Source organism: Bombus fervidus, chromosome 12 (genome assembly GCF_041682495.2).
Source record: "Bombus fervidus isolate BK054 chromosome 12, iyBomFerv1, whole genome shotgun sequence".
Classification (NCBI taxonomy): domain Eukaryota; kingdom Metazoa; phylum Arthropoda; class Insecta; order Hymenoptera; family Apidae; genus Bombus; species Bombus fervidus.
The window spans coordinates 9,521,105-9,546,959 of NC_091528.1; the positions used below are offsets into that span (position 1 = coordinate 9,521,105).

The window sequence follows — 25,855 nt, forward strand, 5'->3', positions numbered from 1 at the left end:
TATAGAAAACACGAGAACTGATAAATACACCAGAATCCTATCGTTATCAACATGGATTGACAAAGAAATATTGCTTCCTCAACAAGTGACTCTTCATCTTCGAGGGGAAGGTGCAGTTCATTTTCCTTTCTACCTGATGCCCGAGACTCCAGGGTAAATGTAATAAATTTTCTCACCTGTTTTCAGTTTCTCAATCTCTAAATTTCGCATATATAATTTCCGTAATATATATAATACTGTAATATATTAATCAAATTATTGTTATATTGGCAATCTTACATATTATAAATTCTTCTTTTTTTTTTTAATTCTTTCCACAAAAATTCTTAAAAACCCGAACATCTCTTGCAGATGAATATTCAGTTTTCATGCAGCAGGCTGCATTGCTATCCCAAAATTGTACTCACGACTTTCTGTAAGTTACACGCAAAGATCTATCGTTACTCAACGACGTTAAATTCTTGTGATATACTCATTTTAATAAACACTAGAGCTTCCAGTAAACGTAATTTACTGATACATACTATTTTAACAGATATTTTATGCTCAAGCTTAATGACCCAGATCGTTGGATATTATTCGCAAAAACTACGTACCCTACAGTGACGATTTTCCACAAACAAAAATCGCCTGTACCTTTATTCACAACGAATTCATGGACTAATATTACAATAAGGTAAAAAATGGTATAAACTCTTACTTGGCAAATATAATTCGATATTATACACTAAAGATAAATATCTTTACGATCCGCAGTAGGATCAACGATTCAGGAAGTTTTGTTGAGTGATATTTACTTTTTAAAATTCGCAGATGGTCTGCAAATACGATAAACATCTACTCCAACGCCACAAATGTGTTTCATTATCAGCATACCAGTCCTCTCATATTCTACTTCTTTTCCGTCGGCGTCGATGCCAACAGCTGGGTTACTTGGTCTGTCAATTGCGTTCCAACGGGTAGAGACACATGTGCTTGTATTCTGTTATTAAATATTTAGGAAGATTTAGGAAGAGATTTAGTTTTTTTAAAACATTATTGATAAAATGAAATTTCTTCCTTGAAAGATATAGAAGGACCATCGGTTGATGGAGGTTGGTCAGAATGGGGACCATGGGCATGCAGCGTGAGCTGCAATGGTGGTACAGGAATTCGAAAACGACGTTGCGACTCGCCAACACCTAACATCAGAGGAGAACCGTGTGTAGGACCGAGTATAATGACTGGACGTTGCAACGAAATTCTTTGTGGCGACATAACCGAAGGTAACTTTAAAAATTCTAATTCCATTCGAGGACTATGGATTTCCACACGGTATACATATTGTCATTTATTGGAACCAGCTGAAAATAAATTGTCCTTCTACTTTCTTCAATTACCATAAATGTATGAATATCTTCAGTCTAACAATCGTATTAAGATTAGATATAAAAATATCAAAATGAAACTTGATATCATCTCTGTAAAAACGATACGTAAACTATTTTGCTTGCAGATACGATAAAATTGATAAATCGAAGAATTAGAATGAACCACACGGCCCTTACTGCCAAAGAACATCATTCTATCACAATTAAATCCGACTCGGATATCGTGCAATTAATTACTAAGGAATCTCCTCGTTCCGAATTACAATGGTCCTTAAATGGTGTCTTTGTGGAGATAGAGCCCGAAAGATTGGAGTTAAAAGATTACAATATTGGTAAAATATAATTTCTCATGGTTTTTATTAAAATCACGCTGTCACCGAGAATCTCTCGTTCAGAGATAGTTAACAATTATTTATTTAGAGATAATGGAAGCGATTCTAAATGATTCTGGCGTTTATGCGATGACACTACGTCGAATCGATGGAACGTATTCGATTATCAAAGTGGTCACCTTGGCAGTAATTCCAGCAGAGGAAACTATGCAAATAAGAGAAACTCTAGATACAACCATACAATGCCACTGTGCAATCCTAGGACACATTTATTCGGAACTGGAAGTGTCTTGGTTAGTACGCAATAAAACGTGGAAGAATTATGGCATCACGCTTCCAATGGCAGCCGATGTTGAACACATTACAAAAGTTAATAAAACGCATAACGGGATGTGGCAATGTGTCGTGAAGCAAAATGACTTAAATTTTGTATGGATAACAAATATGATATATATCAGAGGTAATTGTTATTTTTAATCTTACCTATATTTATCGTATTTTTATTCTCCTACGTCTAAATCATTCTACTAGTATCAATGATAAGCTGTGCTGCAAATATCTCTGAATATTTTGCATAAAAAATATAAAGTTAGCACTTATACTTTGCATAACTTGTATACTTAATTAGTAATAGGTATATGTATGTAACATAATTTACGTTGTACTTTGATCTTTCATCAGAGAATATTATTATAATGAGAATATAATGTGCATCACTGATACACTATCTCCAAAGAAACATTCTTTACTAAAAGAATAACACTTTAATGAGAGGGTATTCGGACAGTAGTAAGTGACTAATAAATCGTACTATAATAAAAATTCCCTGTTCCCATGATAAGATAATTACCATCAATTACCTCAGACATGATAAACTCTTCCGATATAAATCTTGACAAATGTAAGATAGATCTTCTACTGTAACGATACAGAAAAATAATTAAGGTTCGATGTTCATCTGTAATTAACATCTGTAACAAATACAAAATGTGAAGAACATAGAAAATTCCAAATGAATTTAGAATAGAATATAGAATAGAAAACATTATTTTATGTAAAATCATCTACTTTTTTGATATATGCACAGTTTACTGAACGAGTCTTGGTAGAAACTTGTGGGAACCGGAAAAACCGGTAACAGTGTAGGTAACATTACATTCAACATCTTCTAGGGATGTTATTATTTGAAAATTTTCCCTAAGTGAATTTCACACGGTTGTTTACTCGCGTTCAATATTTTTCATAGTCTTTAAAGTTTTTCTATCTGAATGTTTTATCAAAATACAATATTTCTATAAAATTTATCCACTTATGATAATACAGCGAACTACCTTTGTAGTAGATGTAATAGCGGACCCAGTTTTAAATTTGATATAGTTTTTTGAATAAGGATATTTTGATTTCACGATATTTACTTTATGTTAGCTGAATTCGCTTATTTTAAAGTTCATTTCTAAGTTTTAGGACCTCCAAATTGGCGTACGCATTTGATGGAAGATCAGGCAACGCGTTTCTTTTTTGGTTGGCTGCCAAATGAAGATTACGTCGGTGTTTTCGTATTGGTTCTTTTTCTGATTTTAGTCGCAGCTATAATCGTAGGATCTTATTATTACATAACGTATGTGCAGTAATTACTTTCACTATCCAATGTATTATTTTTCTTAATGTACAATTGTCTTATATTTTTCAAGCCATAATTTGATGATTAAAAACTTAAATGAACAAATATATCCTGCAATTAGAATTCGAGAAACTGCGAAACACATATTTGACTTGAGAAATATACCCAGAAGTCCAAGAGGCACACAATATGAACCACTGACGGACGAAATGACTACCGAAGATCAAGCGATCACTGACGATCAAATAACTACCGACGACGAAGCGACTATTGAAGATGAAGCTACTGAAGACCAAACGACTACCGAAGATCAAGAAACTCCCAAACATCAAGCGGCAATCAATGATTAAGCTACATAATAAACCATCGCTTTTTTAAGATGCTTAATATAAAATGTTTATTGTACAATTAATACAAATTATTATAATCATATTTAATACAAATGTTGGTAATTTACGATCGGTACACGTTGATACAGTATAGTATAATAACAGTATGAATATAGGATACGATATAAAATTATCCCACAGGACACTACTACGTTTACGAAAATTCCAGTCTACCATTTCTTCGAGTACATCTTCTAAATATCGCCTGAAACGAACATTCTCGTTTACCATTACGTGGATCGATTCCAAAATAAAAACCAAGGAACTGGAAACCTTGGAAACTCGTCAACTCTTCTGTACGATCGAACACGTAAGAAGACGAACTTCTAATCAGCGAAAGGAGCGAGTAATCGCGAGGTAAAAGCGTAGGGATCGGTCCCCGATCGATTTCGTAACTATATTCCTCGGTGTTCCAACGTTCGGTTGTAACGAACGAATAAAAGGAGAGGTTTTCAGGTGACGGGTAGAGCGAACGGCGGCGAACGAGAAGAAGGGCGAGAGAAAGAGATCAGAGTGGCGGCGAGCGACGACGAGGCAAAGTGGAAGAAGAGGATGAACGAGGAAGAAGGAAAGAAGTTGGACACAGGAGGTAGAGGAAGAAGCTGGTTGAAGCGAGAGGGAACGGCGTGGAATCAGGGAGGCAGCCTCGGCTGGTTGGCAGAAGATCGCCAAGGTGCAGGCCTGAGGAAACGCGACGAAAGAAAGAAATAAGAGAGTCCAGAAGGCTGTTAGGTGGAAGAAATGGCGAGGAGCAGGAGAGCGGCGGATAAAAGGATATGGTAGGGCGTGGAAGCGGGAAGATGGTAGGGAACTAGAAGAGGATGGACACGAGCGAGCAGAACGCGCGAAGGAGAAGGAAAGGGCACAGGGAGCGACAGGTGCCCAATCGCCCACGTGGGTTCTCTCTTTACGGTGCTGCAGCGACGGTAGAAGGGTGAAGAAGACGACGATGACGACGACGAGGACGACGAGCCGGCTTCCTTGTAATGGTGAAGCAGCCGATACTCGTTCTATACACCAAGTGCACTCGCCACAGGATGAACATAGTGGGGCAAAGAGATCCATTGGCGTGTATACCGTTTGGCTACTCTTATCTCTAACGAGTCTTCGTCGTATACTTCTTCCTTATGTGAAACGCGAACAGAGAACAGCATTACGCGAGATACGAAGACAGTGAAGTCGTTGGAGGTAAATAGTCGAACGAAGAAGTCGAAGAAAAATGAAAGAAGAGGTGGCAATCGTCGAACGGTCAGGAGGAGATCGGCAAGAGAGGGCGAAGTACGGCGTCAAAGGATACTAGCAGAGGGCTACGCCACTGAAAAAGTCTGCAGCGGGCCATGTACTGTGGCCATGTGAGTGGGAAAAGAGGTAAGGAAGGGGAAGGGCTACCCATTCGGTAGCAAATGCTGGTAACCCGTCGCAAGGTCAAGATCAGTCGGTTAATCCTATCCAGTCAGCCGAGGCCCTTGCACCTTGGAGGACGAACGACCCTCACGCTCGCAACTGAAATTTCACTTTGCGATCGTCGCACGCCGCACTTGCTCGATTTGCTCCAATTTTTGAAATTGCTCGATCCCCCCGCCCGCAGGGTATATCGATCGATCGTGTTCCTCATTTAGATCTAAGTCGGGAGCGGACACGAAAACGACGTACGACCGGGGAACACGGGACAGTTTCGAGTGCGCTCCACACACAGTGTCTCTCTGTACTTGTATTTAAAAAAAAAAAACGATTCGAGTGCGTTTCAACGTTGTGGTGGCTTTTGACGAAAATAATTAACATCGTTCCCCTCGAATTCAGAACGTTGCTTTTGCCACCCTCTTCGATCGATCTCGAGTTACCATTTCTCTTGCCGAAAACTACGTTTCTGGCAGAGACTGTTAAAAGAAAAAGGGCATCGACGTTTGCTCATTTTGCACGATCGTCTGGTAACAAACGTTCGATAAAAAAGAAAGAATCGAGGATCTTGTCGCTGTGTGGGAAAAAGTGTTTACAACAGTGGAGACAACGGTAGCTGTGATTTTCCCCAAGCCACCCTTTGCGGGCCCTTTGTTATGGAAACCTGCGTTCTGATACCCAAAGAATTTTCCTTGGCACTAGCGAATGATCGATCGAACTACAAGGGCCTCTTCAAGAATGATTCAGGCGGTTTAGTCACGGACGTCAGGATATCCGTATGGTCGAACGTGCTTATTCCGGCAGGGACGTTGATCTACCCCTTTCAGGGCTCCATTCGATTCGACAAGATCGACCTTTACTCCCTTCTCGATGACAACGACGTAAGTAACGTGTTTCGTCGTAAGATTCTTCCAACTTTCGTTGCTCGGATTCTTGCGATTGATCTTAGCCGTTAATCTATTTCGGTCCTGTATCGAGCTCGTTTCTTTCCGTCGACGGCAAAACCTTACTCTTTGTAAGAGACACACTTTTGTTTAAGCTCTCAAACCTTTCTCTTTGTAATTATCAACAATATGCAAGCGTTTTAATAGAATTAAAGAATAGAATAGAATAGAAGATAAGAAATAGAATTAGTTGACTTTTATCGGGAGAGAAGCTGTGAAAGTAATCCTTTAATTGTAATTCGGCGTACAATTTAAACAACAAGGATTATATTTCAACACTTTGAATTATATTTAAACGCTATAGAAATTATAATACAGCTATATTATATATGTATTCACATTCCGCAAATTGATGATAGAAATATATCGACGGATAAATGATGAAACGTGATATCGAATGTAAATCAGCCGAGATAAAATGTCGGGTGTGACTCGGACTGTAAGGGGCGAGGTAATGCTGGTTTTCGCGTGCAAGTCAAAAGCTTGGTTAAAAGTTTGAGTACTTCTTCAGCATCGTAAATTGGTTTGAATATCGATGGAACACAGTTTACAGTTGGAAATGGTTCCGATGTTATATAGGTATCGAGTTAGAATGGTCGCAAAAACGTTTTCGTGCGTTAAACTTATGGAAGAGTCTGAACGTAAGATAATAGGGTATAATAGCTAGAGGTATGTGAATAATAATTCTAAACGACCGCTTCTTTCTACGTCTTATTGTGTAAAGAGATCGCCATCCGAGATCTTTCGCTTATGAGATCGAAGTGGAACTAAAAGCTTGCGCTATAACATTTAATAACGAACAGATTCTGGTTTCGTCAAGCATAAGTATGTCTTATAGAAACTCAAATATATTTCGTAAATATAGTGTAGAAGAAATACAAAAAGTTTTAAGTATAAGTTAGTCTATCGAGTATTAGCCATCGTATCGTCATTTTAATTCGATTTCACTTTATAATTTTCTTAATCACGGACTTGCCTTCTGGTTATTAGATATCTAAGATAAGGATTGCTCGAATTGCACCCTCGTATGAATTTCAAAATTAATTCGTTCGGAGAAACACGAGAAACAGTACAGATCGTAATTTCAAATTTGGAACTCCTTTCTTCGTCGAATAAATTAAGCTACGAATTCAAATTTCCATTTAAATAGGATTATAAACGAAAGGAACTAAATCGGTTTAAAGAGTTCGAGCATGTAAGTCTGAAACGTCTTAGAATTAGCATTTTTTATACGTAATGCGAATATGTTACATCGGTGTTCGATTATATTTAAATTACAAGACATCAGAATAACTAATTTGCATCCGGTATTGAAAATATAAACATAGTAGTTAAAATAACATTATAGTGTTTTTTAATTGCTCAATCAACATTTATATACAATTTTCTCAGTCGTTTTAATATGGTCTATTGGTAGAATTTCTGTAGCTTAATGATAGTGCGACGTCCTAATCGATTTTAAATAATAGAAAACGAAGAGACTAACTATAAGCAGCAACGATAAATATCAAAATACATAATCGAGTATTAATAAATATGAATAATGTTAAATAGATATTAACTTTTATCCATCCAACTGGCTAATATTACGAAATATTACAGGTATAGTAATATCGTGGAACCTGAAACTCACCTGATCGTTATTATTTACTCAGACGTGAAATTAATTTGCATTATGTTTACTTAATAATAAATATTTCTACAAGTTATTAAGGTATAAATCTGAATATACGTTTTTAAACAAGGAAATTAACATTTCCAATTACGAGACATAATCTTTTTATAATTTCTACAATTTTTATTTTTATTTTTTATTAAATTTAAACACATTTCATTTCAAATTACTAATTGCAAATAATTACAAATTGCTTTTTCAAGAGCAGTATATCGGTTAATCGAATATTTTCCATTTGTTAATTCATTCCTCTTCATACCGAAAAATGATTTTCTCTCTATCAAGAAAAACTACTTAAATTAAAAAGGAGAAACTCGTTACCTTAACTCGATTTTTTTTTTTTTTGTTTTTAAACGTAAGAAGATCACGCTGTGCTAAGTACGTGTTACAGATAGCAATTACAGTTAATGCAACCCATGCGGTTTTTTTTAAACTCAAGTTTCTCATAACTGCGATTTGTTTCAGATCAGACGCGAATACGGCTGCTACGATGAAGTCTTCTTTTCGAATTACAGTCTTAACAAGCGCCAGTGCAATTGGATAAGATTCCTCCGTATAGTTCAGTCTTACGACGAACAAGTAAACTTAATCGGTACCAAAGTGAAAGGTAAGTTAATGTATGCGTCGAAAGAAGAAGAAAAAAAGATTAAGTAAATCATGAGAATCAACATGATGCAGCAAATGATAGCGTACGTGCACGTCAGTCGTGATAAATTCTCCATGCAAATTATTAATGTCGCTAAGTTTTCTGCCACTCAAAATTAATATTATGTTTCCTGTATTTCAATTTATAAATATCTGCTTAGTGAACTATCCTGCGACACACAGTAACGAATAACGTTCGATATTTTCATCACCTGATTTTCCTTTCTTGCTTCTCGTTTTCTCATCATCTGAATAAACTAACTCTACTTTGAATATCTAAATTTGAGATCAGTGTTACTCACATGTGACACATTATGTAATCTAGACTAGTTACATCGATCTATCTGTACGATTCTGTATGTGCATAAGTAACTAAATTATCCGCGAATAATTATCCGTACGTCAGAACTCGAGGAATTAAATTGCAATTTTTGCTAATATAAATAATCACATCGCGTACAGTTATACGTAGAAAGTTTAATATATCTTGTCGTTATCATAATTTAGTGGATAATACGTTTAATTCGATAAATCCAATTAACACTCCTTTATTAATTAACTACCTTTTCATTTTCCATCAATGCGAATTATTAACGTTCGTTTTATCCTTTCTGTTCGTTTATGCAATTCAGGGGATCCAATCTTTGAAGTAATAAAAGATGTCCAACCGGATACAGAATTAGTGGCTTGGTTTCTTCCTACGGCAGAACAAGATTTCGTCTTTATATCGCACGACATGTGTTCGAGGTCTGCTCTGTACAGATGCACCATTGACTCCATTTTAGATGGTGAGTCTCTAAAGACTTTTAGCTTCAAATAATACAGAGAATCGTAAACGGGCAACCTCTCAAATACGTCAATTTACATTGTTTATACGTTTCTCAAACGCATTTCAAATCATCTTCCATCTCTCCTATACTCCGATATACGTAATGTAACTAAAGCAAAACGAAACCAAAACTGTATAATACCTTTGTGAAAGATCAAAAGCACGCGAAGCTTACGAAACTTAACAAAGTCACTTAACAAAGACAACTAAGAAAGCTTATAAAAATCTACAAAAAAAAAAAAAAAGAAAAGATAGGAACTCTGAAACTTTGCTCGAGAACGTTTCATAGACGCTATGGACCATTCTCCTTGTCCCTTTGTAGGATTTATCGGAACGCGATACACGCGAATTCTTATTATACGTAAGTTGATGCGTTGAAGAAGAATCGCTCTGAAAGACCAGTGAGCGAAAGAGGCAGAGCTGTGGGGCTCTGTTTGACGATGGAAATCTTGAGCGGGTGCAATCGCGTTAATCGGCGCAATCGCGGGTCAATCGAAAAAGAAGGTAAAGAAAGTCGGCTAACAAATCTGAAATGCAAATATGCGCCGGTATTTTTGTCGGCTGGATCACAAGGTGCTCGTTCGTTCGCTCATGATTCAAATGCGCAGACCCCCGCGCTTACCGGGGGATATAAAGGACAGTACAATGCCAGCGAACCTTCAATTCCGAACAGGAGGGCTCGCCGACCGAAGAGGAGAACCGCCGGATAAACGGGTGACCATGAGAGGGATGGTTGCAGTCGCGGATATTTGCTAGGAGATCCTTGGCCTTGAAAGAAACCGAGAAAATGGATATTATTATATCGGATAAGGTACAATTGCGCCAAGGCCGAAGACAGGGCGAAGTTTCGCGTGAAGAGTAGAAGCACGCTCGATGTTGCGCAAGTATCTCCAAAGAGGAGAAGAAAACGTTGTATTTCGATGGAATTAGAACGTTATGACGTATCATGGTACGCAGACGCGTGCAAAAATTGACGCGGCTTGTATGTTATGTTACGTAGGCGAGAAGAAAGGAAGCGGTATAAATCGACGGAATATTCGCGTAACGATTAAAACTTCCAAGTATCGAATCCCAAATATGGGGTAAAAATATCTTCAAATGTTTATTTTAGCGTAAATACCACTTTTTAAAGATATTCGTTCGGGATAGCGATTTTAGGAATTGAAAGAATGGTACACGAAAGAAAAGAAACGCTGTTTTAGTTAGGCTCTTTACAACGTTATTGTTTAAGATGATACATAGTTACACGGATGCACCATGTTTCTTGCAATCAGTAGGAATCTTTTGCACCTATAAATACACGAGGGACTTGATGGAAAAGTAGCGGATTTACTTGTTTTTGCAAAAGTGACGCGAGTACAGAGAACGAGATATAAAATTTGTATTTATCTAGCGGATTTTCTTATAAATTTCCAAACCTTTGTGAATACGTAGTGGAATGCGTTTTAGCGCTTGAAAGCGAGAAAGAATGTTGACAAATGAAAAGTTTAATAACTTTCTCTGTTAGAGTTTAACTTTGCCTGTAATTTTCTCGAATCGAAGATTTTTTGTCTACGTCTCTTTTCTTTTAAGTCCCTCGTCTAATAAGATCTCAAAGATAGCGCTTAGTAACCAGATGTTGCGTTTAAGAATCCCCATTAGACTTATCCATGGCGTTGCTTTCTCATCATTCGTCATCGACAATTTCACATCCGTACTACGAGGTAGACGAATACGAATCTACGTCCGAAGAATCCTCGTCATCGACGTTATCCTTGACAGGGGATCATTTAGATTGCAGTATTTTAACGACGATTAAGAGAGGAGAAAGGGTTCTGTTGCCGTGCGAAGTCTGCGGGAAATCCTTTGACCGACCTTCCCTTTTAAAACGTCATATGAGAACGCATACAGGTGAGTGAAATATCGATCAGTGCCTTTCAAGCAAATAATTCTAATTTTACTCGATGTTAACGCTATACGAACGTTGTACCATTTGCACGAAGAACAAATAACGCGAGGCAATGAGATTTAGAACGAGGAGAAGAATTTGTTGAATAATTAACGATAACTGTGCAGTAAATTTAAAGACCAGTAGTAGTCGCATAATTTACGATTACAATTTCTAATGACAGTGGGGAAATTTTTATTTCTATACGAGAAAGAATATTTTAACATAACTCGATCGAAAGGGCTAACAGACGATGGTGTCTAAAAACGTAAGCCTTTCGACGGTTGAACATCGGCCAAGTAATTTGATTTTGTTGTTAAATTGAAGGAGAGAAACCGCATGTTTGTATGGTGTGCAACAAGGGTTTCTCAACGTCGAGCTCGTTGAATACGCACAAGCGAATCCACAGTGGTGAAAAACCTCATCAGTGTCTCGTTTGCGGTAAGAAGTTTACGGCCTCTTCCAACCTCTACTATCATCGTATGACTCACATCAAGGTAAGTTTCCAACAAGCTGCTCTCACTGAAAAAGATAAATATTCTTATATTGCTAGCATATCCTATCGGTACGATACTCTTTCGCTAGTTACTCGCAGTACTCGTCAAAACTTAGCAACGTGTAGCATCGTAGTTGGATATAAAATGTGATCTTTAATTTTTATCCATGATATCACATGATTATAGAAAATACCTTGCAAAACAACATTTCATTCTTTAATGAAATTACAACGTCTATTTTACCGATGATATTGTTCGAAGAGTTCCTCATCCGGAGTTTCAACGATAATCGGCACAACGCGTAAGAGAACGATAAATCATTAATCTATCCTTTTGACTCGTCAGGATCGATCTTGTTACGTGTTGCATTTACGCGCCAATGTTTCGTCAACGTTGTAACTCACTTTTTCAGGATGCAGCTGTAACGTTTACGCAAAAGTGCGTAACACGATCGATGCTGAAGACCCAAAAGCCTGACACCCTCGATCATCGCGGAAGCTATAATCCAAAATTCATCGATTTGTCATTAGCGCGTTGTTACTTACTAAATCGGCTAGGTAACTGGTTACTTAAAGCGTCCGGATATTTACGAGCGATACTATCACAAAGTGACAAATATCTAAAAAGAAAAAAAAACATATTTGAAAACACGATTAAGTTAAAGTATATGAAAGAGAAGAAGAAAAGGTAGATGGATCCCTTTGAGAATCGGTGCAGATCGAGTCCCTTCAGGGAGTTTATCTTCATTTTAGCCGTAGTTATCCCAGTCGGTGTAAAGCTGGTTGTGATCGGGAAAACGCAAGGAAACCGGTACGCGAAGCGGTAACGCGAGGCGCGAGTGGTAAAAGATCGGTCGGAGTTTTTATTTATCAGAGCGGAAACCCCCGTATGAGTTTCTCTAATCCAGCGAAGTAATGATATCTCGGGAGCCATATAGGTTGCTCTTGCCATCAGCTACTGTAATTGGTCCATTACTCGCTACTGCTTGGAATGCAATCCAATTAGGGAGACGGAGAATATACCCGGAGGCAGACTCTTCTGGTTCTCTCTTCGATCTTATGTTAACATCGCTTTCCGCCTCTATCTCTCGTCTACCTTCGCCGGTGTACTATCTCCCCTGCCATCTTTCTCCTTCGTTTCTACTGACTTCCATTCCCTTCCTCTTTCACGTGCTCCGCCGCTCATCCCACTTACCCTTGCCACCTTTTCATCGTGTTTTCGCGAGACCACGCGTTCTTTTATTGTCGTTCGGCAAGTCGATCGTACCGGGATAACAAAACGACGCGTGTCTTTGGACTTTGTCTTTCACATTCGATGATAGTTTTGCGTATGGCGAAAAATCAGTTTGCTGATTTCCATCTTTTAGAATTCCGTTTATTAGAATATATAGGATATTCCGCAAAAATATAGTTGCTGCTGTCGAGCATGTGATCCCGTAGATGCCTTTCAGCCTCGTTTGTCCCTTATGACGTTGCGATAAACGTAGGAAAAGTATGATCTGCGGATCGCTTTTCTTGTATTTCAACGCTTGGAGCTTCTATCCTTTTTCTTATTTTTAATGGAAGGATTTCTTCGCAAATTTAACAATCTATCTCGTGGTTGTATCGATTCTTGTATTACAGTATAAAAATATAAAAAAATATAAGACCATAATATAAGAAATAATGAGAAATAAGAGATTTTAAATGTTAGTATACTTATTTAGGAAAGAAAATGATAGAAGTGTTCGATTAGCGACCGCGACAAGTCCCATTAATTCTTTTAAATATTTATCGTGTTGGTAAAAATTAATTGGATTTTTAATCAAATGCAGTTCGTGTTGTGAGTTCCTTTATTCGTTCAAAGTTAACAGTTTTAACTCCAATTTATACAATAAAGAACAGCATTTATTTCTGTATAAATTTCTTCGCAATCAATGCCGTTCTTTTATATTTCTTTCTATCTATTATAATATATCATTTCATCGTAAATCGGTATAACATTTCATAGATTTTTATATATTTTTGCGAGTTGGTGAAATAAAAATAAGTTTAGAATCTTATCTTTATTTAGGTAGTAGTTTGTACTATAGAAGAAATGTTCTATTTTTTGTGCTAGTATTCAATGAAGAGAAAAAGAAATACGCGGGTTACAATAATATTTATCGAACTTTCTTTAAGATATTCCTCATCGAAGATGCTCATAATCGAAGTGTACATATTTCACAATATTTTCCTTGAAGAAAACTTAAATATAAATATTAACCAGCAAACGCTTGAAAAAGACGAGTAACGGTACATAGCGCAACAAGTAATGTCGTTTTGAATTTACTGTAAAACTTAAAAACAATATTATCTTATGAACGAGAACTAAAAGTTTTACAAATTGAAATTACATTGTTTCGCAAAACAGTGATTTGTTTCAATTTATTCGTAGTATAAATTCGCAGTGAAGGGTGCTCTTACGTTTATGTTTCAGGAGAAGCCACACAAGTGTTCACAATGCTCCAAGTCGTTCCCAACACCGGGAGATCTTAAGAGTCATATGTACGTGCATAATGGGCTATGGCCATTCAGGTGCCATATTTGTAGCCGTGGTTTCAGTAAACCAACTAATCTTAAAAACCACATGCTGCTACATCTTGGCAGGTGTTCGAACAAGAAGATTGTCAAATCCATTTCCGACTACTGACCAACCGATAACGCCCCCTCGATAATTTAGAAAATCCATCGAGAAATCTATTGTACGAGATAGAAATGAAAATTACTCGTCTAAACATCTCTCCCTATTTATATCGCTGTTTAAAGAAACACGTGCGCAAAGTTTGCGCACAATACAGTTTGACGCACAATTACACTTTAATCTTATTGTTAGTAACGTTTTCAATTGCTCATTACATTCAGGTAAAATTAGTATGTAAGTACGTATTGTTATCACGCCATAAGATCCATTTTCGTTAACTTTTATATCTTATTTAGAACAATTAATTGAATGTTATTTTTATAAAATTTCTTTATTGTTCCTCGAAGTTAATTAATACTGTTTACAAAGTGTTACGTTGATTATTATTGTAGTGAATAGATCGTGTTAAGATAGATCTATGTATGTAAGAGAAATCACATGAACTTTGAGTGAAACGTTCATTTCTTATGATATAGGAAATTTAAGAAATATACATTGAGGAATAAACGCGTTGTTTCGCATTTCTTGTACACGCGTGTTATTAACTACAAGAATCTAAATGAAAGAAGGAAAAAGTTACCCTTACATCGAGTGCTTGACGGTTCATGAATTTTCATCGTTCCTGACAATTTCATATGGTTCAACTCGATGAAGAGAAGTAATTGCCTTTTTACCTCGTTCCGATAATGTTTGTTTCGCAATTACAGCGAATGACATATGCATACCTTTGATAAAATTATGCGATGTTTAAAATAATCTTTATATTTTTAGATTTCGCCATAGCAGAAGAATAATCAATATCTAAATGAATAAAAGTCGTTAGTACTCGTAAAATTAATCAAAGTTTAGTTACAATGAATAATGTATGCCTTTGTATTTTCTTCTTTTCACTTACCTTTGGCTCATATTTCATTCTTTTTGCTCATGCTAATATTTAATATAAGTTTTGTATTTATTGCTAATTACTTGTATTATAAAAGCATTATATTACTAAATAATCAAAGTGAAAATTTTATGAACCTCATAAATAAAAAACAACTACGATTATTTAAAGAACAAGTCCTGGTAATCACAATCTTCAATCAAAAATTGTTTTTAACTAATAATTGTAAAATGAAATTGAGAACTTGTAACGAAACTTTTTAATATTTTAAATTAATCTAATTACATGATATACATACATAAAGAAAACACCAAATAGTCCTATTTAAGTTCACAACAAAAATATTATAACATTTTTTAAACAAAATTATATTTACATGTAATGTATTAATATATGTTTAATAATGTTAGAATTTATCACTTTCATTCATTTAGATTTGATCTCCAATTTAAAATATAACAAACATAATTTTATGTATTTACACCATTTTCTTATAATATTTAGTCGATATACAAAATAATGCGAAAATATTTTTCTCCTAAAGGTATCAATAAACGGAACACAATTTGGAGATATTTAGGTGTAATTTTTGTGTATAGACTTCCTTCACAAGTAGATCATTTTTAGATCACATTATTTACAACTACAGACAAGCTCCACCACTGATGAGACCAGGTTTTGTATCAGTAGGTACTTGTTTCTGGAAACAATCATCCAAAAATTGAGCCATTGATAAGTAGAGGTGACCTTTCACTCCTGCTAATGTATGACCCACGTCTGGATACACCTGGAGACGAACAATTAATATTGTTATAATATAAATTGGTCCTATGCGTTTGCTAACATCTAAAAATATCTACCTGTTGTCGGAAAAGTATGTCTTTTTTTGCAAGGTAATGCGTAAGTGCCATGGATTGTTGAAATTGGACGTTATCATCTGCAGTGCCATGCACTAAATAAAACATTTTATTTCGTAAATTTTCCACTTTCTCATACACATCTGACTCGGCGTATCCTTTATAATTTGCTATAACATCTGGTAAACCCATGTATCTTTCAGCATATGCTGAATCTGTTTAAATATAAAAATTAAGTTTCTTAATTAATACGAATAATTTAATGTAAATTTAAGAAAATAATAAAAATTCAAAAATATTGAACTCAAGTAGTGTACCATGAAGTTTCCATGAAACAATAGGTGCTACACTTATACCACATTCAAAAACATCTTGCCCAGGATGCGCCAGCGCAAGGGCAGCTACGAAACCTCCGTAACTCCAACCCCAAACAGCCACTCGTTGCTTATCCACGAAATGCAATGAATCCCGCAAATACCTAAAAATTTTAAATAACTTAATAAAATATTAATTTTACTTATGCTAGTATTCGGTAATCTAACGTTTTTTTCTGAAAAAGTTTTTCTTACTCAGTCACTTCAAGTTGGTCAGCAACTTCTACAGAGCCGAGTCTATAGTACACTTCGTGAAGAAACTTATAGCCTTGGCCTCCGCTACCTCTCCCATCAATTTGTGCAACAATCATATTTTTTCTACTAGCCAAATAAGTATTCCAATCAATTTTAAACGTTTCTGTTACTAGCTGTGAGCCTGGTGCACCATACCTAAAAATAAAAATATTTCTGATTTTATATACTTTCTTCCTAAAATAATGTTAGAGTTTAATATTGAAGAATATGCTTACACTTGTACAATTAAAGGATATCTGGTGATTTCATCTTCTCTTAGTCCAGGTGGTAAATGCAATTTTACTTGTGCATTATATCCACCACTTATTTGAACAGGAAATGTTTTTATTTGTGGGAGTGCAAGTTTAGCAACTCGTTCCTAAAACAAATCTTTAATTTTATATGTATTTTCACTATTTTATACTTCAAGTATAAAAGTATAAAAATTATTACAACTTACACGTAATAATGTATTATTCTGTAAGACATAGATAAGACGTGGCATAGGAAAATTAGTTTTATATAAAGTAACAGTGGGTATACCAGGCCCAGAACATTCCAAAACAAAATAATCAGTTCCAACTGGTGGGAAAATAGCATTGTGATATTGACAAGGTTGATCGGTAAATTCTGAAAATAAAAGAAATATTATAATATTGTAATTGTATAAGTCAATCATTAATTCTTCTTTTAAAAGCGCATATATAAGTGTATATACTTACCTGGCGTAATGTATGCTTTCGCTTTCTGCTTCTTTGTAACATTTTCCTTTGGCTGTCCGACATATTTATCTTGTATACTTTCTGTTTGTGTTTCATAATGATCATGTATGTAATTATTGTCAGACCAAGCACTATGATGACCAGATGAAGCTGTTCTATGTTTATTTCGATTTCCTTCTGATGTTGCTGTACAAGTAACACAAACAGCAGGATGTAGAGACGAACCCACATGTGGTAACAATGAACTCACGTAATAAAGATGCCTCTGTCCTGGTCTCATAGGTGGAATACCTATAAAGTATCTATATAAAGGAAGTAAATTAGATTCAAAGAAAAATATTGTTTGGCTAGAGTAATGATCAATCAATGTTTAATAAACAATAGAATTTGTTATTTACATGGTATTATTAGGCTGATCCCATGCTACTATTTGTGTAACTTCAAATTTTCCATGAGTAAGTGGAACGACTAATTTTTGGGCAACATTTACCCAAACAATATGTTTGAAATAACCAGTTGGACCATCCTTTATTGGGCTTATAGCAATGTAACTACTGCCATTTGCTGAAAAAATAGGTGCCTCTGGAGGAGTATCTACCCAACCACGACCTTCAGCTGCTATCTTTTGAATTTCCTACATGAAATGATAAAAGTAGATTTATAAATGAGGTAATTATTTGATAAATAAAATGACAATAATTGGAATAACTGCAGTGTACCTGACAATGCCACGATGGGCTCTTGCAAATAGTCACAACAGAAAGATTTTGTGCACGGGTCAACCATGTTATGCACACTTCCGTTGATGAAATCCAAGAAGCCGTTGTAAAGTAATGTTCTCTGTTAATGAATATAAATATTGATAATATCTATAGCTAATATTGTGTATAATAATATTTCACAATTAATTTAATTTACTGAGTGTTTGATTAAAGCAATTTGCATGATATTTAATAGCAGTTAAATCTATAAGAATGCAACTTAATATATTACTACCATTAGCTGATTATATCTATGCAAAATAGTAAAACTTAACGATTTTAATGATAATAAAACACATATGAATTGTTTCTTTAATGACCTAAATTTCCCTGTTATTTATATTCTTTTAGTTATAAAAAGGAAGCTATGTTATATTTTCCAAGATAGCAAAAAGAAATGAAAGCAAATGAAGAAAATATCTATAATGCACACTAAAATAATTTGTGAACTAAAATTGCTAAGCTCAATTAAATAATCATTTATGTGCTAAAACTCAAAATATTTTCTACATATATCACATTAGTGGGATTAAAATGAGATGATTTCTAAGATTAACTCTATGAAAATTAATTCTTCAAGAACTTTCCAAATATTTAAATTATTAATTATAATAGGCACACACAAAAACACTTACATATGTATATAAATATTATATGATAAATGTGTAAAAAATCCATATATGAATAAAACTATATGAATAAAATAATAATTTAAGAATGTTTACATGTTCAACAAAATTTTATGAATCATGTCTTGGTACAAAATGATGTAAATTCTGTTAACGCTCGTTTATCAAAATTATTTTAATATTAAATGCATAATATTTTTAATGCTTTTTAGTTTAACTAAAAGAAAATGCATCAATACTAATATTTTACAAAATGGTACAAAAAACATTTGTTTGTCGTAGAAATCATGGAATTTGCTACACAAATATTAGATCAAAAAAATTTTACTTTAAGAAATAAAGCAGAGATTTTCCCACTCAAATTTATTTTAAACTAAAAAGTATTCTTAAAAGCCAACTCATTTTAAACCAAGAAACTACTCCTCATGTATATCTTAAAATATCTTGCCGAAAGAATATGCTTCCTTTTTTGAAGTACCTTGGGAGTGTCACCACAGAAACATCTAAATGTTTCTTGTAAAAAACAACAAAGTGCAATCTCTATTCAAGACATTTTCAATTTTGTTCATTCTCTATTTTTTTTTTTTTTTTTTTTTTTTTGTTAAGACGAATAATTACACCTAATGAGGAAAAATTAATAAGAGAGAATTTGTTCAAGCACTCCATACTCCAAACTTTGTAAGTAAACTCACACATGCTCGATGATAGGTGGCGGTTTCACTACCTTCGTATGAATGTTCTTTGGATCTGCCAAGTCTGCTACATAGAGTCGTACCATAGGATTTGGTGTTCCTGGCTATACAATCATGTATGAAGTATTTCAATCGTATTAGAATATTTTACTTTCCAGTAAATTGATATCATAGGAAAGCAAAATTATAATAATTAATCCAAAATAATAAATGAAGATAAAATTACCTTAGGATAACGCAAAGATCGTATATGAGGATACAAAACTTTGTATCCTTCCCCAAACCAAGATATATGCATTTCGTCAACAAGTGAATCATTGAAGGAGGCATACAGCATCATATGGCCATCTGATGACATCCAAATTGCTTCTGCACGATGTAAAATCTCTTCTACAAACATATGTATAAATATTTATGCATATAAAATGATTTACCAAACATTTTCCTAAAAAATATAAATTAAATTACCTTCATATAGCCAATCAGGCAATCCATTTGACAAAATACCAGGAACTGCTGTATCAGTAACACGATATCCTGTATTGCTCTTAGGGCTTGTTATATAATAAATATCATAATCCTGAACCATAACTAAACCATGATCGCGTGGAGTCCATTGTGCCAACAAAAGGTAAGGGTGGATATCCTTCTCAGGATGTGGAGTCAATGGTATAATTTCTCTGTAACAATAAAGTGACTAATGTCTAATGTTAATTAATAAACATTACTAATTAAAAGTTCCAATAAAATCCCAATTCCTGAAGTAATTTTCAATTGACAAAATGATTTTTATATTTGTGTAGATATTTAGACACGAATTAATTTCTATTTTTGTAGTAAAGAGAATATTAAAGTCGAAATTTTAGCACTGTATATTACATAATATATCAAATTAAGTTTGAATAAAATTTACGTTTATTTAATAATTAAAGAATTTACAAGAACATATACAACTGGAACTTTATTGTATTTTCACAAGATTCTTGATTATTCTAAATTAAAATTATCATCTAAGTCATATTTACTAACCCTGTATTTACGTCATAAATTTTATATTGTGCTAAATACGAGTATCGGAACAGTTTCTTCACATTGTACGCAAGGAGTAAATAATTACGATCCGGTGACAATGAGAACTTGGCGGGATTCAGTCTCCTCTGTATGCAAAATACCTCTTAATGTTCTGTTTTGCTAGAAAGCCTAAGTGTAAATATACAAATATTTTCTAACAAACACAATTTTCTTCGTCTATATATAGAAAAATTATATACGTACCTGTCAAGTTTAATACTTTGTTTTATATTACATTATCTTATCAAATTAAGAACACATAAAATTAATTGAAATATTTAAGTAACTTAAACTTACAAAGGTCTCATTGGACATTAAACTGCGGGAAGTGATGTTTTTTGGGGATACGTGCAATAGCGAAATTCCACCCCATACATCTCGATAGCAAATGTGCTGCCCGCTTACCCATGATCCATTGAAGAAGAGAGGTGTTAATTCTCCAGAGAGTACCTACAAAATATTTATTTTATATTAACATAATTTTTTAACTACTTATTAATTATTTCATAACATTCTTTTTATTAATACAATAGTATTAGTTAGGAGAGTATTCGTTTGAATTTGCTAAAAAATCGAATCGAATTACATTTGCCAAAGAGTCAAATTTTTTATTTAATCATTGATCTAATAGTGATTGAGATAATAGTAAGTATGAAATAAATGGCGATCGATTACGTCTACTAATTGAAGAATTTTTTGAAACAGATCGTTGCTTGATCTTCATATCAAATGTTATACATCGTCAAAAATCTAATAATTTGTAGTATTATGGATGTAGAACAAGGAATGAATATTAAGAAACAGCATATGAAAGAGCAATAAAGAGACTCATTAATAAGAAAGAATGAATAAAGTTGGAGAACTCTTATGATTAATAGTATCGCATTAATAATATTAATACAGGATAAAAAAGTTATAGCTTTTGTTCTATGTTTAACAGGGAATTGATGCTTTTTGATTAAAATTGATAATTTTAAGATGATGATAAAGAAATAATTTTAAAGCCAGAACATTAGTGTTAAAAGCACAAATGTTTACCTCAGAAAGTCTTATTCTAGCACCTCGTACCCTGGGACCCTCATCTGGCGGTGTTAATAAGGCAACCGATGTCACAATTAAAGTCAGGACCGCAACGATCACAAGAAGAGCTATCAAAATGCCACGCCAATTCCTTTGATTTGGATTCGCTGATACAAGCTCCTATCACAAAGGTACTCACTAACGCCAATGCCAAATAATTGTACAATATACTATGTACATAGAAAAATTTATTAACAAATTTATTTAAAATATAAGATAATAAAAAATCTTTAAAAAATATCGAAGATAAAAGTATTACATTGTTCTATTCGATTTAGAAAATTACGAAAAAAAAATAGCGATTTTATAGCAAGCAAATTAAATAAATTTCTGCGATACATGACAAACTGTATAATTTAATAAATTTATTAAAATATAAATTATATATAAATATCTTTGCAATAGTAATAAATTGCTATATAATATATGTATGTATGTAACTACTGAAGAAAGTAATTGTATAGTTAATTAATTGATTAATGTAATTAATTTTAGATTATGTGTATCAGTAGGTCAATGTTAACTTTTTACAGACACTTATGGGGAACGTAATTATTGATTTTGGAACTTAAGAGTGATTGTATTTAAATTCTCATTTTTATATAAAGACAAAACTATAGAATACCATATATTAATATTATATTGTTCATTGTGTTGTCAGCGTCATGCTATGAAGCAATTATATTTAATAAAATTATCAAGCTTATTAAAAATATACGTAATTGATATTAAATTGCATTAAATAATAATTTTTATTTCGAAAGCAAGTTCTTAAACATACAATGTAGAAAAAATATTTTTAAAAAACAAAAAAGACATAGAGAGAGGAGAGAGAGAGAGAGAGAGAGAGAGTTAAAATAGTATTGATAATAAAACAAAAGTTGAATAAAGAGAATTGGATAAAATAATAAAAATTTCATATTTGATTAAAATTTTTTTATCTAGTTGTAAAAAATATATCGATTATTACAAAAATCATATGATTCATAAGAAACATACAGTAATCCCTACTTGTGTATCCATCGTGGTATCTAATAGCAGTGTAAAAATAGTAATTCATTTTTAGATGTAAATCAAATGAAAGGGCTCGGAAAATGTTGGATAGAAATAGTACTAGTAGCCAAAAATAATAATTTATTCATTTATGTTCCAAAAAATTATTTGTTTAATACGTATTGTGATATTTTTCTCAATATACAACTTTTAAAAGGAAATAGAACATTCAATTTCTTTGATTACAATTATTATATATTTCCGTCACGACTCTCACTTAATCTCGAGACGCTAATATGTAGCTAATACTAATATGTAGATAATATATAATAAATATCTGACAGTAATTTGTTATAATTAAAGATCTTAAACATGACAATTTCTCTCTTGTTACAAATGAATATGTTAGCAATTTATATTCATCTTACTCTATATATATGACTTCTATACGAAGTCGTCAAAAAGGAATAATTTCTTCAAATAAAATGTTAGATGCATACAGTATAATTAAAAAATATAGCAGTACGAATACATTTATAATAAAAAACCGACATACTTAAGCTACAGTTTTTATAAAAACAAAATTTCAAAATTACGATCAATAGATTCTTGCTCTAATTTTCAATATAGCGCTAGTAAAACATATCTCTTCGCGTAAGGCATAAAAAGTATTCTTCTATCTAAATTTTTTATCTAAATGTTGGAGACACATTTATTAACATTAAAGAAGAAAGAACGTGCAATATAAAAAACGTATATCTGTCAAAAAGCTTCATATATAAGTATTACCATTTTAAAGAAATGATTAATGTTTAAGAAAACCATCCAACATGAGGACAAACTTCCATCCTTCAAACACTTTTTATGTCATATAATTATAATAGTATATCTCATTCTAGCAAAACATTTACACGCAAAGTTTACCAACATCAAGGAGCTTCATAATTTCCACGTCCTCTTAAAACAAAGTGGATGAAAGGAAAACCGAAAATTTCACAGGAAACGCAAGTAAATCGATTTAATTACCTCGTCGTCGTAAATGTTATCGTGATCTGCCATCGGAGAAGGAGATCGATATCCTGATGCTTCTGTTGAATTAAGAAGGCAAACAACAGAAGATCGTGTTAAAGTTTATCCTCTACGAAGCTACGATAAACGCTGTAGTGTAGTCCTTTGGGCAACGTGATACATACAGAAGCACACACTGACATATATGTAAAACAAAAGAAACACAACAACGGAAGAAACGAGGGAAAACGAAGAACGAAGGTAAATACAGTATATGCGTAACAATCCTGCAGCACGTTGCAACCCGCTGACTTCCACCTTCCACCTTGCACCGTGCAAAATGTTCGGTACTGAATTACTGATATGGAGATTGTCCCCGTTGATGCTGGAAGAACGAAGCCTGCGCGTTATTGATGCTGCGCGCTTCTGTCCTTTTCTTTTTTCATTCCTCTATTTTTAAATTAATTTTTGGCGTGAATGAGATCATCGGGTTTCTGTCATTAATAATTACCCGTTCTATCATAGATACTGCATTCTACGAATGCTCAATTAAAATCTCTTGGATTTATTTCATCTAAATTTGATATTAACAAAGCGACATAAATCAATGTATTTTGATATAGCCATTTTTAAGAATGAAAATAATTCTATTGAATATACTTAAGTTAACAATGCTTGTTTTGTCACATTTTATATTTGGGAATTATGTTAATTTAAGTTATCGGCATAACTTGATCTGATTTGATCTACTTTGAAAGTATGAAGGTGAATATTGGTTTATAATGTTGTCATAATAATTTCTGTATTCGTGAATTTAAAAGTAAACATTTTGATTCCAATATTTTAATATACTAGTTTTTGTGATGGCACATGATATATTTTCAAAAATAATAGATACTAAATTATTAAAAATTTCGAATTATAGTTATAAGTGACGATAATAAGTATAAATTTTTAACCAATGCGAAATCTTCTAGTTTGCAATTAATTTGAGATAACCTTTTCATTTCCATTTCGTGCATGACATAAATATGAAACGTTTCAAAAACGAATTAGGAACAAACTTGCATGATGAAATATTGTTGTGCATTGTGCCGTGCTCTCATAAACGTATAGGTACGTATAAGTAAATGTTTAATTTTAATATAGTTTAAGTAAAACTGTATATCACACGTATTAATTACAAATATTAGTGATTTATAAGTAACATGAGATTTAATATTTGGTTCTGTTTTATTATAAAATTTACAAATAAAATTTATATGAAGTATACAATTATGCAGTTTAAAAAATTACAATGTTCTAACACCTTCAAATTACTACAATTTATAGTAGATTATTAAAAATTATTTCGTAAAACAAATCTTTTTTTGGTGTTACATGTTTATATAAATACGATTTTCTATATTTGATTCTATGAATTAGCCACTGCTTACTTATTTATTGTTTTCAAGAATTATTGAATATGTAAAGGAACATTTAAAGCGTGGTAAATAATTTTTATTCAAATTTATTAAGTACATTACAAACGTAATATATAATAATTAATGAAATATTTTCAAAATAAAAAACATACAGGAATACATACATACATATATATAGCTCCCTTTATGTTAACAAATATTAGTTATTATAAATTCTTATTAATATTCATGAGATTATATTAATAATACAAGATTTGTATGATTAAAACAGATATTAATTAAAATGTAAAATGAGTTACTAGCAATTTATTAAAGTGAATGAAGAAAACGTTCGTACAAATTAGACGAAAATATACAATGAAATTCTTTCTGTATAAAGAGCAAAGGCAAATACAATTAAGCGCGTCATATTACTAACCTCCATATACGTAAAATAATCTTTCGGTTTTTCTTCATAAAAAAGGTATCTCTTTGAGTACCACAAGTGGATATATATAAGTTTAGTGGTAAGTTACAGACCTTTTATATGCGACCCAGTATATTCATGGACACAGATCAATATCTCCTGCGTTTGCGTGTAAGTCAAGAGAAACATTTATGAAAAAGCGCGAATTATTTAAACAGAAATTATCTAAATTTATTACACGTTCACTGAATAATATTAAAAATTAAAACAACAAGTTCGGATTCACGTTGCATATAAACACGTATGTAAATTAGACTATGAGTATCCTATACACGTTGGGTAAACAAAGCTACTGTCAACTACGCAATGACTGATTGACTATTTGTTAATTTGAATTCTTCCTTGACAGTTACATTAATATTATGTCCAACCT

General features: G+C 33.2%; 3 protein-coding genes across 10 annotated transcripts; 2 read left to right on the forward strand and 1 right to left on the reverse strand.

Moving 5' to 3' along the window:
- The first annotated feature begins 63 nt into the window (after positions 1-63).
- On the forward strand, positions 64-8,324 carry LOC139993266 (uncharacterized). 3 transcript variants are annotated; one of them, XM_072014832.1, is made up of 11 exons: positions 64-153; positions 352-415; positions 536-676; positions 814-959; positions 1,068-1,265; positions 1,496-1,702; positions 1,791-2,162; positions 3,161-3,320; positions 3,445-4,069; positions 4,156-5,080; positions 8,195-8,324. In XM_072014832.1, exons 2-9 carry the CDS (start codon positions 369-371, stop codon positions 3,671-3,673), a joined length of 1,500 nt encoding a protein of 499 aa, XP_071870933.1. In that variant the 5' UTR covers positions 64-153; positions 352-368; the 3' UTR covers positions 3,674-4,069; positions 4,156-5,080; positions 8,195-8,324. The 3 variants fall into 3 exon arrangements, with proteins under 3 accessions (XP_071870933.1, XP_071870932.1, XP_071870934.1); XM_072014831.1 differs by having other exon boundaries at positions 4,169-5,080; XM_072014833.1 differs by having other exon boundaries at positions 3,167-3,320; positions 4,169-5,080.
- LOC139993269 (uncharacterized) lies at positions 8,079-14,818 on the forward strand. The gene is made up of 5 exons (XM_072014835.1): positions 8,079-8,336; positions 9,007-9,162; positions 10,833-11,093; positions 11,458-11,627; positions 14,085-14,818. Exons 2-5 carry the CDS (start codon positions 9,111-9,113, stop codon positions 14,295-14,297), a joined length of 696 nt encoding a protein of 231 aa, XP_071870936.1. The 5' UTR covers positions 8,079-8,336; positions 9,007-9,110; the 3' UTR covers positions 14,298-14,818.
- On the reverse strand, positions 13,441-25,569 carry Dpp10 (Dipeptidyl peptidase 10). 6 transcript variants are annotated; one of them, XM_072014823.1, is made up of 17 exons: positions 23,611-23,978; positions 23,374-23,539; positions 21,550-21,708; positions 20,809-20,961; positions 20,470-20,597; positions 19,909-20,120; positions 19,667-19,830; positions 19,441-19,544; positions 18,078-18,198; positions 17,757-17,992; positions 17,359-17,660; positions 17,097-17,266; positions 16,873-17,015; positions 16,598-16,792; positions 16,346-16,506; positions 16,032-16,243; positions 13,441-15,958 (listed from the first exon to the last, which is right to left on the reverse strand). In XM_072014823.1, the coding sequence occupies exons 2-17, from the start codon at positions 23,407-23,409 to the stop codon at positions 15,815-15,817; spliced, it is 2,640 nt and encodes an 879-aa protein (XP_071870924.1). In that variant the 5' UTR covers positions 23,410-23,539; positions 23,611-23,978; the 3' UTR covers positions 13,441-15,814. The 6 variants fall into 6 exon arrangements, with proteins under 6 accessions (XP_071870924.1, XP_071870926.1, XP_071870928.1 ...); XM_072014825.1 differs by lacking the exons at positions 23,374-23,539; positions 23,611-23,978 and adding an exon at positions 25,435-25,569 and having other exon boundaries at positions 21,550-21,711; XM_072014827.1 differs by lacking the exons at positions 23,374-23,539; positions 23,611-23,978 and adding an exon at positions 25,435-25,458.
- Positions 25,570-25,855: the final 286 nt, after the last annotated feature.